This window comes from Cibotium barometz, chromosome 34, assembly GCF_041138505.1.
Source record: "Cibotium barometz isolate CiBa-2024 chromosome 34, ASM4113850v1, whole genome shotgun sequence".
Taxonomy (NCBI): Eukaryota; Viridiplantae; Streptophyta; class Polypodiopsida; order Cyatheales; family Cibotiaceae; genus Cibotium; species Cibotium barometz.
In genome coordinates this window covers 27,084,089-27,102,468 of record NC_141079.1, presented here as the reverse complement: position 1 = coordinate 27,102,468, position 18,380 = coordinate 27,084,089, and the positions used below count along the sequence as shown (strand labels likewise).

General features: G+C 43.8%; 1 protein-coding gene across 1 annotated transcript in view; it reads right to left on the bottom strand.

Moving 5' to 3' along the window:
* Positions 1-460: 460 nt before the first annotated feature.
* Positions 461-18,380, bottom strand: part of LOC147618850 (uncharacterized) — a 103,624-nt gene continuing 85,704 nt past the window's right edge. The window contains exons 24-28 of the mRNA XM_086773931.1: positions 11,514-11,585; positions 11,351-11,395; positions 11,173-11,256; positions 1,385-1,488; positions 461-1,199 (exon numbers count right to left, since the gene is read on the bottom strand). Of these exons, the coding sequence (XP_086630057.1) occupies positions 1,052-1,199; positions 1,385-1,488; positions 11,173-11,256; positions 11,351-11,395; positions 11,514-11,585 (453 nt within the window). The 3' untranslated portion in view covers positions 461-1,051. The remainder of the gene's footprint in view (positions 1,200-1,384; positions 1,489-11,172; positions 11,257-11,350; positions 11,396-11,513; positions 11,586-18,380) is intronic.

The following is an 18,380-nucleotide window of genomic DNA, read 5'->3' as shown; positions in this document are numbered from 1 at the left end:
AGAAGTACTGTGCCCGTGCTTGCAAGTACCAACACTCGTTCTCTTCAATCCAGTGAAAAGGATTGATGTAAGGTTCATGAAATACAATCACCCAAACAGTGGATAGATGATACAATTTGAGGGAGGGTCATGACAACACGCCCAGGCCCAAAACCCAGGTGGAAGAGATACCATGACCCAAAACCAGCAACCAACAGGTCTGCATTGAAGATGTCTTGTGTGTTGAATCAACTGAATTTCAAAATCTGTGTTGGCTCAGTAACCTTCGATCCATTTCTGCTAAAAATTTCAATGCCATGGACTAAATCCAGTTCATTGGCAATTCATGAAAACCTTCAAACACTTGGATAAGATAAACAGTTTTTTTTTCTTTAGTGTAAGGATTCAAACACACTACCCATGCTAGGCAACATAACACCATAGCCACTAGGGCAAGGACCTGCTGGCAGCATAAACAGTATTGAGAACAACTAATAATCCTCGTATAGATAAAAACTGTATGCATAATGATGTTCTCGAAGATCCACAGAGTTGCTAACAGCTTTCTTTTCAATTATGGTATCAAGCTTGCAGTGGCAAGAAAACTCTTCCACCATTCCCCCCCTCTCAACAAGTAAACAATCTCAGCAGTGTCACCAAAACAAGAGGCCCTAACAGTATCTCAAGACATACAAATCAATGCTCTTCAACCAGTGTCAAATTATTACACAGATGGATACAAAAATCCCACTTTCATCTCAGAGAAAATGACTCTTTACTTACACCCCTGCACTTGAAGCCCTGGACTTCATGAGAGAGCAGCCCCAGAGATATTACAACCGCACGTATAACTGGCTCCCATGTCTTTTGCAACACATGGGTAGTGGCATCTTGCTTATGAGTTCTGGGCAGTCTTTCCATCCCGTCTGTCCAAAACAGACTTATAAATACGAGGCGGCCAGCTGGTCATAGCTCAAGGCTTCCTGTATCTCAATTCATTTACTATGGGATTTAGAGATGGGGATGCTGGTCTCCACAACAGGTCACGCCATGCAAAGAGGTTCCGATGTTGCTAGCTTGTTGCAGCAGATTCAGTAACTTGAACCTCGGTATCAGCATTATTTGTCGCTGTGGAAACATCTGGCGGCGTGGCCTGAACTGAGGTAGCAGTTTCCGACGGCAACGCATCTTGTGCCAGTCCCAAAACGACAAGTGTAGACCTTCACATATAACCCAGCATCAGTAAAACACATTCAAAGAAATGAATCACAACCCTCTCAAAAATTCTGAGCTGCCATGCACTGGCAATGCCCACTTGTGCGTGCCTGGGCATGCACACACAGATGTGTATGTGCGAGTATGTGTGCAAGCACATGTGCGCTCGTGTGTGTGTGTGTGTCCATACCTTGGTAAGGTCGAACGCACGCCTGGCTTGCTGGCATGCACGGTCAGGGGTGTCCGCAAATTCGGATGCCGGTGCAAAGCCTTCTCCAAATGCAAAGCTGGTAACTGGTTCAACAAACCATGCAGTACACACAAAAACTGTAAGTATCACTCACTAAACCAAAGACAAGCCTTCTCCGAATGCAAAGCTGGTAACCGGTTCAACAAACCATGCAGTACACAGAAAGACTTTAAGTATCACTCATTAAACCAAAGACAAGCCAAGATGAGCCCGGATGGCCGTAGGAGGCGGGGAAACTGCTATGCACACTCTAGTATGACTTTATGAGCCGAGTCTACACCCTTGGTATTTTTGTGATAATGTTTGCTTTCTTGAGCACGAGGCTACATGAGCTTGTTTGATCGCTTGGAGGCTTGACAATCGGTATCAGAGCACAGCAATCGAGCTTTGGGGGCTCGACAATTGATATTAGAGCACAGCAATCAAGCTTTGACACTGTTTCATTGATTTTGTGACCACCAGGTTGAGAAAATTCATCTCATGCAGCCTTCGTTTGTTGGGAAGGGAAAGAGACGCCTTGTGCAGCATCTTGTGGGTCAACTACAACATCTGCAACAGCCCCCACTGTGAAAACTGAAGGCAACCTTAGGCTGGTTCGAAGCAAGCATAGGGAAACTCTACAACAAAACAGCCGGCGGCAGTTTATAGAGCCATGGATGACTCTATGACACAGCTTTTGCTTCCATCCAACACACGAGTCATGTGAAGACACATTTCATCCCTTCGAAACGGGACAACACATTTCTATGATGAAACGTTTCGAGAATCGAAACAACATGAAACCTCCTAGCCGAAGCAGTATGTCACCCAAAAGTCATTTCTTGGTTAATTTTTTTTTGCGAGTCCCCCCCCCCCCCCAAAAAAAAAGTCTTAGGTTCGAAGATTGTGTACACATATACACACAGATGCAGACATACATATATGTGTTCAAACTTGAAGTCAAATTATGAACAATATCACTTCCAATTATCCTGATTTTCTTGTTTAGCTTTTGAATTTCAAGTAATTGCACACCCAATGGCTGAAATTCTTCACTAGGAGCCCAATTTCTTACTTTTTTCCCAATTTTTCACCTCCATTGTAAATCCCAACCCCTCTTTCATCATGCTGGATAATATCACACCAGATCTTGCAAATGCACTCTATGTCATAAACCAAAGTGCCCTCCATGGCCTTAGTGCATCTAGCCTTCCACATGTGCCAGGTTGTGATGCTAGCAATGATCTCCCATGCAATGTCCAATCTCTGTGCTGGAGGTATGTAGCGTGACTCTGGCATGTCCTGAAGACAACACAACCAACCCACTCCCTAGGTAGCCCTCATGATCATATCTCTGTCGTTCCTTTCAAACCTTATTTGCAGGCCTGACTCTGTCAACCAAACAATAGCACCAAAACAAATGTAGGCATCCCTCCTCATCCCTCCAAAAAGGTGTGCTATTGCAATCCAAATCCTACATGCCTCCCTGCACTCCCATAAGCAATGGTAGACTGTCTTTGAAGCTCCTACACATCTTGAACAAGATGGGCTAGCACCAATGACCGATCTCCCTTAGTTGATGGCAAGGCCATCATGTAGAGAAAATCTTCGTTTCCTTGTATGAGTGCCACAACCTTCACCAAAAGGCTCCCTGAATGTCGAGGGTGATCCCATAAGCCTCCCAATGTGGTCTAGAAGTAGGGACTCTCTGGATTTGTCCAAGAACTAGGTGTTTGGCATTCCGCATAGTGTAACTAAAGAAGGGCATGCTTTTCATGGGGTTGAAAGCATCCTTCCACTCCCACTCACTAGGGTCCAAATGCAGGTCCCATCATATAAACAGAGGTTCCAAGAGTCTGTAATCATCCCTTAAGGGGGATCAATATAGATGTGCTTCCTTGCCCTGCCCAACACTCTCACAGACCGGACCGCCAGACCCTCCATGATATCTTGCCCAAGACTTCTCTCCAAGATCCATTTGTCGTGAATGGAGTAAAAGGCTGGTACATCGTCCTCACCCGAAGTGGGAAGGCACATGACCAAAATAGGTACCCCTGTCCTTGAAAATACCCCAAACCATAAGTGATGAGACCCTTCCACGAAGTTCTCTGTGATCAAGTGATATGGCTGCATTCATCTACATAATCCTTTGACTAGTGCCTCTCAAGTGTTGGGTGCAAAGCATTCTCTCATCCTCCATGAGACTCATGAGCCTCTTCCAATCCAACACTGAGGGGAGAAGAGTCACCCAAGCAGCCCGCTGGATATATGCATGGCTGCTCCAAGATGTCTACCAAATTCATCCAAGATCAAGTCATTCCACACAATGGGCTGCCTATAACCCTCCTCAACTGACCGCGAAGGAATATGAACCAAGAAGCTCCTCATGCAATCCCAGGCTCCCAGAAGAGATCTCACCAAGGGCAAAGGAGGATGTCGGTGCTCTGCATCTGAGAAGATAAAACGTGGGTCGTGAACCCAATCACCTCCCCTGATTGGAATGCACCTCGTAATCTGCTCCAGAAGAAAGTCCTTCCAAGGCTCAGTGCCAGGAAAAAATCCTCTGACTGCCAGCTTACAAAGTAAAGCCTTACACAGCACCTCCAGGTCAATGATGTTCATCCTCCCTCTTACTATAATGGTATCCCTAGCCACTCTTGCCCTGGTGTGTACAATGCCATCTAATCCTAACCAAAGGAAGTTCCGAATGAGCCGACGAAGTTGTCCAATGCATCCCTTATGAAAAACCCAGTACAACATGACAAACCAAGCAGTCGCCAACAACACTTGGTTAGCTACCAGGGCTCTAGAGGCCAAATCAAGCTTCCTGCTACTCCAATGCTAAAGTTTGCTTTTAATGTTCATAAGCACAAGAGCAAACTGTTGTGCAGGCAAGATATCAATGCCAACATGATAGCCACTCCACAACTTTCCAAAATGAAAAGATGTTATCAAAGATACTCCTTGGAGGAAGCTATTATGTGTATCTTGAATAACTCTCTGATGAACAAGCTCAAGCCTCATACTCACTGCCTTCGCTAGATTTTGTAAGCAGACCCAAGCAGAGTTATGGGCCTCCACTCTCTAATATTGGTCTTGTCCCCACCTTTCGGGACAAGGTGGATAAGACCCTCCGCAATAAAAGAGGGCATCATACAAGTACACCACATCTCTTGCATAGCAATAGTAACATCATCACCAAAGTAATCCCAAAACTACAAAAAAGAAGGATGGAGAGAGGTCATCATCCCCCGGGCATTTTCCTTTCGAGACGATGTGCAAAGCATGTCTCAACTCATCCTTCGAAAAGGGGGCATCCAAAGAGGTGCACATATCATTTGTAATAAGCATGGGCATGTGCTCACAAGCTTTCTGTTGTGCAATATCTCTATCCAAAGAGTAGGGCTTTGTAGAGAGCGAGATCTGATAAAAACCTAAAGCAATACTCCTCACTTTATTTGGATCAATATGCAATTCTCCCTAAGAATGTTGCAAGCATCTTAAACTGTCCCTACTGTGCATAGGTCCATGTGCTGAGAAAAACGGTTTGTACCCATCTATGTTCAAAATACGTGATTAGGATGAAATGCAAACTCAGCATGCCTATACATGGCCACTTGTAGCTGTAACAGTGGACAAGAGGTCTGGGATCCAAGGACACACGATGCTTCTCATGTTCCCTCTGAAGCTCAGCCAACCTGCGTCTGATACCTCGCTCCTTGTCTAGAGCCTCTTCTTTCTTGGCCAAGGCAACAAAATGACACTGCTAGCTAGTCCAAGGCAAGCCTCTCCTGGGGGTCACGATGATCACAAAGCCTCTAAATCTCTCTAACCTCCAAGGAGATCTCTCCATCTTGATAGAGAGAGTATGGGATGCGAGCATTGTGTACACTCTTTTATCTCCCGAATTCCCTAATGCACAAGACAACCGGGCAGTGATCTAATTTGGTAGTACCTGGCAAGATGGCAATAGAGCTGTTGGATGGGGGAATCTCTACAAACACACACACACACACACACTAAACATGCAGAGAGATGAGCTCAATAGTTGTGCTGGAAAGTTGTACTTGATAATAATGAAGAATGAGAAAGTACAAAGTACTATATAGTCCAGGTCTAAAAGACCAACACATAAATAAGTGTGTTCACAAGGGAAAAAAACCTATGTTCAGCCATGGTAAAAAGTGCCCATGAGTAGATTAGTTCACACTTGAACTTCTATGAGGAGAAATGGCTAACAAATCCCCCTCAAGTGAATGATGTGAACGTAAACAAGGTGTAGCAGGCTACCTTGGTAGAGGCTGTAGGTTTAAAGCTTTGCGAAAAGCTTAAAATTCTCTTTGGAAAGAGGCTTTGTAAATCCATCCAGCATGAAAGACGAGATTCCGAGCAACGGCCAAAGCTCTTTGACTGTTAGTGTAGATGGTGGTACAAGACGGCTGTCTAATACCAAGAGCAGGTAATAGACGTTGTAGCCAAACACATTTCATAGTAGCTGTAAAGACTGCCTTGTATATTCAGCTTCACAACTAGAAGTCACCACTATAGGCTTCTTGCTAAGCCATGAAATGCATGTACAACCAAGAAGAAAATTGTCTCCACTGGTAGACACTCGCGTGCACAATGTACCAGACATGACAGTAGAATCTACATCTCGACGGTCATGAACCGAGGTCCATCTCCTCTTCCCCTCAAGCCTCATCTCCTACTCACACACATCTTCAAAATGAAGATCTACCATCCTCCATAGCTCTTCCATAGCCGTGGGATTCACTGATTCGAATATGGTATCGACCCAATGGTTACCCATCTTGCGTTTTTTCTTTATTCCTTTTGTCTAGCTATTCTTCAACACTTATTGTTCTCAGATCTGAATCACCATCTTCAGCCAGGCTGAACACCATCTGTGTTTTCTGTTGTGCTGCCCCATCATTAAACATGCTTCTGCATTTTTGTGTGCGCTCTGCTGCATAGTCCGCTCTGGCTCCACCTCTTGCAGTCGTGTCCGCTTCTCTGCACATAGCCACCACTAACCACCACCTCTACTTCCACCTCTCTGAGGTGCCTCTGCCGCTGGTACTGCTGCTGCCCAGCCTCGCCATACTCCACTGCAGCAGCACCATCAACTGCCAGCTCCCCGCTTTGCGCTTCCAGCAACATCACCAAAAGCTGGCGCCTGCTGCCCAGCAGGTGGACCCTACCCAGTCTGCTGCCTCTGCTCTCTTTGTGGTGGTGCACGAGCTGAGCCTGCGTTTTTTCCCTCTTTTGCCTGTGTTTTCTGGGGGCTGCTCCCCTGGCACCTCCTCTGCAGTGACACTTTGCCAAAGGTGTCAGTCTTCTGGACTACAGCCTGGTGTTCCTTTCCTATGTTCTCTGGTGGCCTTCTCCAACATCAACCATCGTGTTTATTTGAAGCATCATCCAAACGCAAACCAATTACATCGTTGTCATCATCATAGTGTGCGTTCACCTTCAGATGATCTGCTAAGAATCTTAAATGGATCAAACTCTTTTACAGTATTTTGTTTCCTTCAAGGGGGAGAAACAGTCTTCACCAATGGGTCTCTCTCTCTAACCCTTGTACTTCATTACCATGGCTTAAGGTCCATCTCTTCTTCCCCTCAAGCCTCATCTCCTACTCACACACTTCTTCAACATGGAGATCTACCATCCTCCATAGCCCTGGAATGCCATGATTCCAATAACAGAAAACGAAGTGCTAGCATGGAATACCAGAAATCTCAATCCATTGTTGGAGAAAGGTAGACCCATCCAACCATGCAATTGCCAAGTGGTCTCAAAGATTCTCTGATGAGGAAATGCTAACTCAAAGGGTGGGGACTCTTGCTACCCTTGCAATGATTACTGCAAAAATCTTGGGGGAACTCTAAAACCTATCTGATAGAGTGCCTTATCACCGAGAGAAGCTCAAAGTAATCCCTGAACAGGCCAAGGAAGCAAACTAAAACTGGGAAGCCCACCATGCCCACAAACGAGAAAGTACCCCATCTTCTGGAAAGAAGTAACTCCACCTAGCCAAAAACACATGGTTGCCCCATATTGCCATGGGACTTGATGACATTGTTGTCTATGCTAGGGCATAGTAACAAAAAAACCTGTTTCTAGCTTTCAAAACCTCGAAACCTCTCCTCTACGACAATTTCACCCAAATTTCAGGTTTCGTTGTTTTTCCCCCGATTTTTTGGCATTTTTTATTTTTGTTTCTGTTTCCATATCCTCCTCATCACCTTCCTTCCCTCTTCTTCTCCTACCTCCCTCCTTCCCTTTCCCATCTTCGGCTGCTTCTTTCACCTCTACTACTTCCTTCATTCTCTTCTTCTCTCCTCTTCTTCTCCTTTTCTCTTCTTTCCCCTTTTTCTTCATACACCATCCTTCAATGTCTTAAATCTTTCCCAGTTTCTACCTTCTCTTCTTCAATTTCTTAAAAGTCCTTGATTGAACCACTTGTGGCATCTAATCAAGCAAAATTGCCATAATGCCTCACCAAAATAAGGATGGTTCCCCGAGATGTGTAAGAAGACATCATTTCTTCATCATTACACTGTTTTTAGATGGCTACTATAACTTCTTTAAGTATTTTTACTTTATGAAATTATTGATTTTTCAAAACCTTGCGGTTTCTTAGTAGCCGAGGGGCAAAACCTTTCAAAACAAAACCCAAAAAACCTCGAAACGTTTCTTATCAATTCAGCAACTAACCCATTGCCTATGAATTGGATATCCACAATAAGCCCATGCTTGCCAACTAGGGCAGATCGCAAGAGGTCACCGATGTGGACTCGCTCAGGTCTTCAACAAACTTGTAGACCAAAGTCGGGACTTCTAGTGAAGCCATCAAGCTAGAAAGCAACAAGAGAGTTGAAGGCGGCCTTGGTCGACTCGATGGAGTAGCTACCATGGAGTCCTCCAAAAAGGGAAAAAAACAAAAGCAACCGACCCTGCCGAGGTGAAGAGCACAATGCTACCAAGGAGTGGCCAAGACAAATAGAGAAGGCTAAGGCAAGGGCGAGAGGGAAGGTGGGGGCATGGCGAAGGAAGAGCACAATGCTCGTTATGTACCTGGTGCTAATCTTCAAGATTAGTGGTCTAATCCAGAAGGGTTAGAGGAGCCCTGGGATTAGAGGATGCAAGCTGATATAGGCGCCTAAGGCTCATGGTTAATAATACCAAGTATACTAGCTATTTATGACTCGATAATTATTTATAGCAACAGTAGCCACTATATAAGTGAGACTTGGGTTTATTATTGTTCACAGAGTTATTCACTCTGTGGTCTGTGATGGACCAGGAATACCGTCGGAACATGATTGGATTCGACGGATCATGGACAGTCATGCCGAGGGCCTCACCAAGCAGGCGTTGGTCCTATACCAATGTTGGTTGGCATTGTTTGTGGGATTGGAGCTTAGCCTTTGGCTCGTGGGTGGTTCGAAGCATAGAACCTACAGTTGGGAGGTGAGTGAGTGCTGCACCCTTACATGGGGTTTGTACTAATCACTCGTGTTTTGCGTTCACGAAATCCGTGGGATTGTAATAATGCTACCAAGAAGCGGTCAGACAAACAGAGAAGGTGAAGGCAAGGGCTAGTGTCTCCATTGAGCTAAAGATAGCCAACCCCCCTCCCCTCCTCATAGTATAAAGATTGAGGTAAAAAAATAGTCCCCACAAATTAGAACAATAGACATTTGGGCTGCTGAAAAATGGCAAATCCTCACAAAATAGTGGCATAGGATACTCAGGGTGCAACAATAATTCATATCATAAAACTTAATCACTTGCCGCCAATATGGATACCAACATTCTCCTAGATGAGATTGCCATCCATAGATTCCTACAAGAGTGAATCCTAACGATGCATAAAAACTTTAAAAATGCATGAGAAATCAAACCATTTACAACTTGCCATAATCACAAAAAAAGCTAAAACCATCACTCAATCATCAATGAGTCAAGCCTCAAGACCAAGTCACTACAAAAAAAGTGTAAAATCAATTGCCAAAATAGAGCCTCCTAGACTCTAAAGAGTGGCTTCCTTTGTATTTTGGCATTTGATTTTACACTTTTTTGTAATGACTTGGTCTTGAGGCTTGACTCATTGATGTTTGAGTGATGGTTTTAGCTTATTTTGTGATCATGGCAAGTTCTAAACTGTGAAGTTTGAAATCATAAATGTAGAGTGTACACTTTAGACTCTAGATTTTACTTCTTTAGCACATGTCTTACATTATACATGTTGTCTCTCAACTTAGTGACTTTTCCCATCTCCCCCTCCTAGGATAACCTAGGATGCCGTGGTGTTTCCATTTCACCTGTGCTCAAAATTTCCGTTTTTGTTTCCGTTTCCGTTTCCATCTCCGTTTTCCCATTTCTTGTTACTATGGTCCTGACTTCTCAAGGCTCTTCTATGCTATAGAAATAGCCTCATCCTCTTGAAGCTCATCCTCACGCTCCTCCTTTGGTGGAGCTTCTTCCATGTCATCTTCATGTGTTTGACCATCGCTCTCTGTCTCCTCAACTACATCACCAATGATAGAACCCGTGTCTGCCTCCGATGTATGAATGCCAATGTACGCTGCTTTCTTACTCCCAAGGTGATTCCTCTTCTTTGAGTGTATGTGACCAAAGGTACTCCATAAATGCTCCAAAGTTGATGAAGAGCACATCTATCCTAGAACACAAATGGTCAAGTACTAAAGCTCTGGCATTTTTGCGCCTTAGTCTTCCCACCAAGTGACGGCACCAACATAAAAACTAAAACATGAAAATTTAAAAAACCACATTTAGACTTCAAACTTCAAATAACGGTTTAAGGTTCATAGATTTAAATGAAGGTTTAAATTTCAGCTTTCAACCACTCATGTTGTGCATCACTCGAACATTCTCTCTTTGTTGCAGTAGTTTGCAAGCGGATCCTTCACCTTGCGTCTTTCCTCTGGAGTACCAACCAATCTTTGCAAAGTGGTAGTCCAACACGCACCACCTCACCTCTGCCTGTTGTTGTCTCCCCTTGTGTTGAAAGTTTGGATCAAGCACATAGGCAGTTGTGTAGAGTGGAGAATCATACTGGTTCCATTTACTCACCGCAAGATCCTCCAACTCTTGTCTTCTATCTTCTTCAGTATCTATCAAACAGATGTTCTCAACCATCCGATCCATGGCCTCATAAATCTTCCCAATGTAAGGCACATCTCCATCCACATGCTTCAAAACCCTAACAATTGGCCAACATAACTTGAGAAGATGCTCTACATCAAGCCAAAACTCATCCTGTGTTCTAGTAGCATAGTAAAGCTGCCCAAGTGCTTGCCTATGAGTAGAGGCCACGGCTCCATTTCCTTGAAACGTTTCAGCTCTACAAACGTGTTTCCTACACGTGGCATGCCCAAAACGGTATTTCAGCCCTGGCACAGTGCCGTTTCCAGCATTTCTCATAACTATGGGCTGCACACACACCCGCCACCCGTGCCGCCACCCACGCCACTGCCCGCACGGGGGGAGGGGGTGGTTGCCTGCTAGAGGGAGCTCTTGCTCATCTTTAAAGTCTCTTAACTTTTTACTACACTGAATTTTTATTTGGATTGGATTATTGATACAAAATAAACATTAACCAATTAATTATTTATTATTCAATCATACTTCCTAATATTCATTTGAATTAAATAATAAAGGCAAGCCTATTGAGAACCTTGCTCTTGTCCGCAAACTCAAGCATTACCCCAATTCCATACCTGTAGCAGGACGTTGAAAGAATGAGGCTGTGTTTGGTCTGCACACTTAAGAAATCCTATCCATAAATTGGGCCATTTCCAGATCTGCATTAATGAAGACCTTATATTTAAGGAACGCAAAATTTATGATACTCAGGTATTTGACATGTCACATGAGAAGAATTTGAAGGAACCACACCTGTTTGCTCACAAGACGAGAAAGGATCTCCATCACAAAACTCACCTGTACACAAGCTCCTCTTAGAAAACTTCAAAACACACTAACGAAAAAAATCGGTACACTTGTTCACATTGCAAACAAAGAGGAAGGATGCCATCGGTCAACTGTGGCCACAAAATACCAAAGAACGAAATGATCCAACGGCTAGAATCACAGTCCGCATAAAGAGCATTGGAAGAGGTGTCTGCTCAACCTGTTACAAAACAAGCATGTTCTTAACTATACACACAATAGGACAATGCTTTTGCAAGAAAATGAAAAATCCCCAACTCAATCAGCAACAAACAACTCTCTCTAGTCTCATAGGCTCATTGGGAATTCTAGATCAGATTTTAAAGTTCTAGATTTTTGTTATCTTTCTTTATTACTATTTTGTACCCAGGATGATGTACCTCATGGATATGATGTAACCTTTTGGTCTCATAGGTCATTTTGGCCTTTTGAAGACGTTAATACAACTTTCTTTCTCTCTCTCTCTCTCTCTCTCTCTCTCTCTCTCTCCATGGTGAGATTCCATAGACACATTGTACACCTTTTGTCTCATAGACCCGTTGGGTCTTTTGCAAGACATTAATATATCGTCGTCGTCGTCTTCTCCTCTCTCTCTCTCTCTCTCTCTCTCTCTCTCTCTCTCTCCGGGGAGGCATTTTGCGTTGAAGGAGAGAGCACGTGGAGAAGCAGGGTGCGTTGAAGGGAGGGAGGGGGGGGGACATCTCTCTCTCTCTCTCTCAATGCAAACAATGGGAAGGTCACACATGTGCTGGAAGCCCTTACTTGCATCAAAGATATCATGGGTCTCCAAGAGGATGCCATGAAAAGGGAGATTAAGTCTCTAAAGAAGACCCATACACAAGAGATGGCTGCCCAAAAACACAAGTGTTATTTGATTTTATGCATAAAAGGATTTTTTTTATAAAAGAGTTATTCCCACTGAATTTGATTTTTATGCATAAAGAGTAATTGAAGCCATAACAGTGGAATTGGATGCCTCTAAGGAAAGCCTCCAATTAGGTGAGGCCAAATGTACCTAATGTAAACAGAAAATGGGGATACTCCGGCAGGAGTTAGAGCCTAAGGAGCATAGACCTCTATGCTAAAGGGGTTGGAGGAAGGTGAAGTAAATGTGCAGGCTGCCATGAAATGGGTGTAAAAACAGTTGAAAACTAAGAATGTGAAACTCCAAAAGGGCCTAGAAGCAGCAACCAATCAGTGGGTTGAGGTTGGGAAGAAGCAAAAGACAACTATTCTCCAGCAAAATGCCATCATGATGGTAACATTGGAAGAGGAAAAAAACACAGGAGCAAAGGAGCAAAATTTAAAGGTCATGGGATTCCCAAAAGGCCCAATGCCTCAAGAAGATGGGGTGGCATTACGCAGGCAAATGGGTGACACAGGAACTCCCTTGTAGATACATGGTGAGTTGGGAAGGATTTGGATTTGTGGAGGGAACAACCCCTCATCCTTAAGTTTAGAGACCCCAAATCACGAGCTGCTTTTCCCAAAAAAAGAGTAGCTCTCAAGGGATGACCTCACACCCTTGCAAGTGGAGCACAGAAAAGCTGGAATCCAAGTCATGGAAGCTCACCAAGCAGGGAAGCGGGCAGTTTACTGTGAGGTAGGGTCATAATCACAAACAAACGCCCCATGTCACGGCGCAAGGTCTGTGAGACCATAGACAAAATTCACATGGCTGTATGGAATTGCAATGGAACTGACCCAAGAGGTTTTGCAAAGATGTTCACACCAAGAGTTATCATCTTTTACACACAGACTCACCAAAGCCCTGAGAGAGGGCTACCTGAGGTGTCGGGATATGCTTGGGACCCAGATTTTAGAAAGCAAACACGCATCACTGCGGGGTGCTTGGTTCAAGAGGATAGCATGCTTGTTTTAGCTTCATATGTGCATGATGCTCACAGTGACTAAATGGGATAATGGCCCAGTTTATGTGGATGCATTTAGCCAGGGCTGACTTGAGGTTGATGTACATTGCAGTATCCTACTTCCCACATGAAAAATCACCTTTTGCATGAGCCTTGACACCAAAAGGCGAGTCCCCATATACACTGTTGTTTGCAGACATTGCAGACCTCTCCTAACAAGGAGATGTTCTCTTGTTGGGGATTTTAATGCACGAACAGCGAGGGAACAGATCCCGATGTATGATTTCCAAGATGATGCCATCCTGTTGTCCGAAATTGATCTGGATGAGATGGGTTTGCACTAGGCCTCTCAGGATACATTACAACATATGGGAGACACTTCCTAGAGATGGTAGCCATGCATGAGATGATTATGTCCCATTAAAAAACGTCGAACAGCCTTACTTGCTTCCCACACAATGGATTACCTCATGGGATCTCCTGCTCTCACACCACATATCCCAGATTTCACAATAACCCACCTATAAGAGTCAACCACACTTACCTCTCATTCATCGTCGCATGCCCTGCATTACATCCCCCACCATTTCTATTCACACTCGTATCCATTTTCACCATGATCTAGACCACAATTATGAGGACCACCTCTCCCGCCATGTTTCACCCCTTGACCTCTCCCTCCTAGTTTCCACAATCACATGCCAACTTTCATCCATCATTCATGACTCTGCCCAAGCCAGCTTTCCCTACACCACATGCTCCTTGGCTAGTTAACTGATGGGCTCTCAGCCTCAAAATGGGTCGTATGATGAGGAATGCAAAGCCACAATCCTACACGAGAGAACATGGATTGCTCTCAGCACGTGAGATGCAAAAAATCTTCCATCCACTCACTCCCCAGAAGAACGTGTGTTTCGTGCTAGACAAAAACAAGAGCAATACCAGCTCTTTTTGAGCGAAGATAATTCAAACTCTGGAGGAAAACAAAGCCCCCACAGTCATCTGAGATCCTAGCCTTTGGGAGGCCAATGCACGACAACTTTATGATGTGCCTGATCAGCCCATACCCCACATGACACACATCCCGAGACCCACATCGCCTTTCCTCTTCAATGCGACCAATGTCACTCAAGCACTAAAAAAGTTGCATACTGGAGAGCAAAAGATCGTGAAGATCTAGGCGCGAATGCTGGCTATGCAAATGTTGCCCAACATGTGCTTGCCCACAATCTTGCATATCTCTTCAATAGAGCTCTTTGTGAAGGCTTTCCACTAACCTGGACCACAAACACCATTGTGCCAATCCACAAAGCAGGAGACCCTATGGATCCAAATAACTAGAGGACTATCATGATTGGCCACACAATGCGCAAGATCTATGGAGCAGTGTTGGAGGCAGAGATCAGCTTTATGGCTGAGAGGCTGGGATACAGAGCATCAGGTCAGGCAAGCTTTAGAAGGATCTTCACTCTACAGGCCACCATAGAGGAGATGTCAAGGAAGCAGCATGTACACTGTTGCGATGTGGATTTTTGCAAAGCTTTTGATTCTGTCCCCCGATCCCGCCTATTAGGATGTTTGCAAGAGCTACAGCTCCCACATGACATGATTTGGGGTGTGATGGCCCTATACAAGGCAATGCACTAGTGGACTCTCTCTCTCTCTCTCTCACACACACACACACACACACAAAGGCCCAGGTGGAGCACTGAACAGCTCTGTCAAAAGTACGGGCCGTCCGAGTGGAAAGTAAGAAAGAAGTCTACAGAGATGGCCATGTCATCATTGATGGCAAGGTGATCGCATAGGGATACGCCTGTGAAACAAGGATACATGTAAAGCTTTTATAGCTTTATCAACATGATTAAGACTTAATTAATGAATATAAGACAAATACTGCAAGAAAAGACTTGAGACGGGGGCCTTTCTTAAATAGAGGCTAAAAAGGTACGACTCAAGAGACACATCCCTCTGAAGGGGTGTGGCTCTTGAATCAATGGTTATGTCCTTAGGACTTGGGAGTGTGTCTTTAATGAATAGGCATGTCCTTTGATAGTGACCCATGTGCAAGAGTGTGACCCTTCATAGGTGTCTTTACAGTTAATGAGGGATTAAGGAGTAATTAGAGAGAGATTAAGAGAGTTAGTCACAATCGTGACATTCCCTCCCACTTAAAATAAGACTCCGGCTAAGAGAGATGGTTGTCTTTGAAAGAATTCCCGAAGAAGTTCTGGATATTCCTGTAAGTCTTCATCACTTTGCCAAGTAGAGTCAGAATCATCAAGATCTCTCCATTTAACAAAAAAATATGTAGTGAGCTTATGTCGTGTTTCTTTCTATCTGACATCAAGAATTGTCTCTGGAATGAAGTGTATGTTTTGGAACATAATCCAAAACATCTAAAACTGAAAAATCACTGTCCACAAACTTCTTGAGCCAAGAAATATGGAAAGTTGGATGAATTCTACCCCAAGAAGACGGTAATTCCAACTTATAACTGAGAGATGAGTTCTTCTTAATAATACGAAAGGGTCCATAATACCTTGGGCGAAGCTTTGGAAAGACTGATTTCATTGTCTTGTATCGATGAGGGGCAATATATAATAATACCAAGTCTCCTTCTTGAAATTCAATGTGACGACGATGCTCATTAGCTGTGCACTAATATTGCTCTTGTACGCTGACCATCTTATCCTTAATCTGTAACAGAATATCTTACATCTCTTGAATGAGTTGGCCTGCTAAAGCCACTTTATGCTCAAGAAAAAAGCTGGCAAGAACAAGGGGAGTATGGCCATAAGCTGCTTGAAAAGGTGTCATTCCAATAGCTAAATGATAAGAATTATTATAAGCAAATTTCACCAAAGGTAAATATTCTTCCCTGAAGCTAATCGAGACTGAACATAATGATGCAGCATTTCTTCCAGAATCTGATTAACTCCTTCTCTTTGTCCGTCTGTCTGTGGATGATAAGCAGAGCTAAAGAGTAAATTTGTACAAAGAGACTTGAATATCGAAGTCCAAAAATATCCTATAAATTTTGGATCTCAATCAGAAACTATAGATTTTGGCAACCAAGTTTGAAGACATACTGTATGAACAGTATTGCAATATCCGAAGCCTGGGCTGCTTTCTTGCATTGAATGAAATGTGCCATTTTAAAAAATCTGTCAACCACCACAAGAATCTGTGTATTGCCTTTAGAAGAACGTGGCAATGAAGTGATAGAATCCAGGCTAATACTTTCCCAGTGTTCATTGGGAACTGAAAGTGGTTGAAAAAGACCAGCTGGAACTTATCTACTAGCTTTCATACGTTGGCACGAAAGACATGCTGTGACAAACATAATAACATCTTGCTTCATTTGAGGCCAATAGTATGTAGCCGTCAAAAGACGATATGTCTTGTTGATGTCTGGGTGTGCAGCATAAGTGACCTTGTGATGTTCTTTCACCAAGACTCTTCGAACATGAGTATCATGAGGTACACAAATACAATCCTGATAATATAATAAATCATCCACTAATGTATATGCTCCATAAATCTTCAATTCGGAAGGAGTTGCATTCTGAGAATTGAGAATTCGAAATGCATTTCCAAAATCACGATCCTTTGAATAACGATCCTTGAAACTTTGAGATATATCCATTTCAACTGTAGAAATAGCCAAGACCAAAACTAGGCTGTCACTGTCAGGAAGGAGATCAATAGCATGGTCAACTGGTCGTTGAGGTGGAAGAACCGCATGAAGCTCCTGAGGAAAAAGATCCAAGTATGGAGCAAAGAAAGGTTGCTTGAGGTGAATAATCTTCGTATCCATGTCCTCGAGAGGATGGCTAAATAGACCATTAAAAGTGCTAAGGAACAACCACCATTCTGCTTGAAGAGCTGAAAGGGTTGGTGTAGAGGGTTGGTCTCGGATCCCTTCGAGTGCCACAAGCGTATCATTTTGAGTAAATTGTATGGAATGGTTATGGAAACTAATCAAGGGATCATATTGATACAACCATTCTTGACCAAGAATCATATCATAATGTGCCAAAGTCATGACTTGGAAATCCAATTTGTCATGATAGTGCTGAATTCGAAAGGAGAGGTGTTTGGCAATGGTGTTACACAAGGATGTGGAACCATCGGCAAGCTCTACTTCATAAATACCATCTCTGGGTCAAGGTGGTTCCCACAAAGTTATGAGAACACCCATTGTCAATGAGCACATGAATAGGGTGATTGGAAATAGAACCTTGAAGAACCAAAACCTGAGTAGACCGCTGGGGTAACGGTGAAGAGACAGGTTGAGCTGTGGCAGTAGCGGTGATCACCGAAGCATGTGCAATAGCATGGTGATTAACTGCACGCTTTCCTTTATCAGCAACTGGGAGTTTCTCCTCGTAAGTGGAGGGTTAACCATTAGAATTTTGTCGATGGGATGGTCTTTTGGGGCACTCAAACCAACAATGAGGTCCATTGCAAATTGTGCACAATCTTGTCTTTTGTTGATCCTGTCCAGAAGGAACAGTGGAAGGACAAGGATTGTGAGATTGGTCACGTCCTTGGTCCCGTCCACGATCCGAACTGCGTGGTTGAAAGGATCGAGGACGTCAGGACTAAAAAGAGGACGATCCTTCTGATCGTCGAGGGTGTTGAGAATTATTCCATTGGGGATTAGGCCAGAAGTACCAGAAGATTCTCTTCGACTATCTCGGTTCATACGAGACTCATTGGCTTTCTGAAAGGCATTAGCTCGATCGGAAGAGACCGAATTTCGAGAATTAATGTCTGCAATGCATCGGCGTAACGTATGGCGTCGGCAAGATCGACAGACTATATTTTTGAACATCGGCATGCAGTGTGAGGTTAAGACCTTCAACAAAGGCATGGAGTTCGTCCGCTGGGGACAAGGAGTCAATCTCCAATATCAAGTTGGTGAACTGGGAGATAGAAGAGGCCAAGGAACCATTTTGGTCCAAATGGCGTAAGCAAGTACGGGCTTGGAAATCCGCATTCACAGGTATGAACTGCTTACGGAGGACCCGCTCAAGTTTTTCCCACATAACCGATTTTCCGGCATGCTGTCGTCGTTGCCACCACAATAAAGCAGTGTC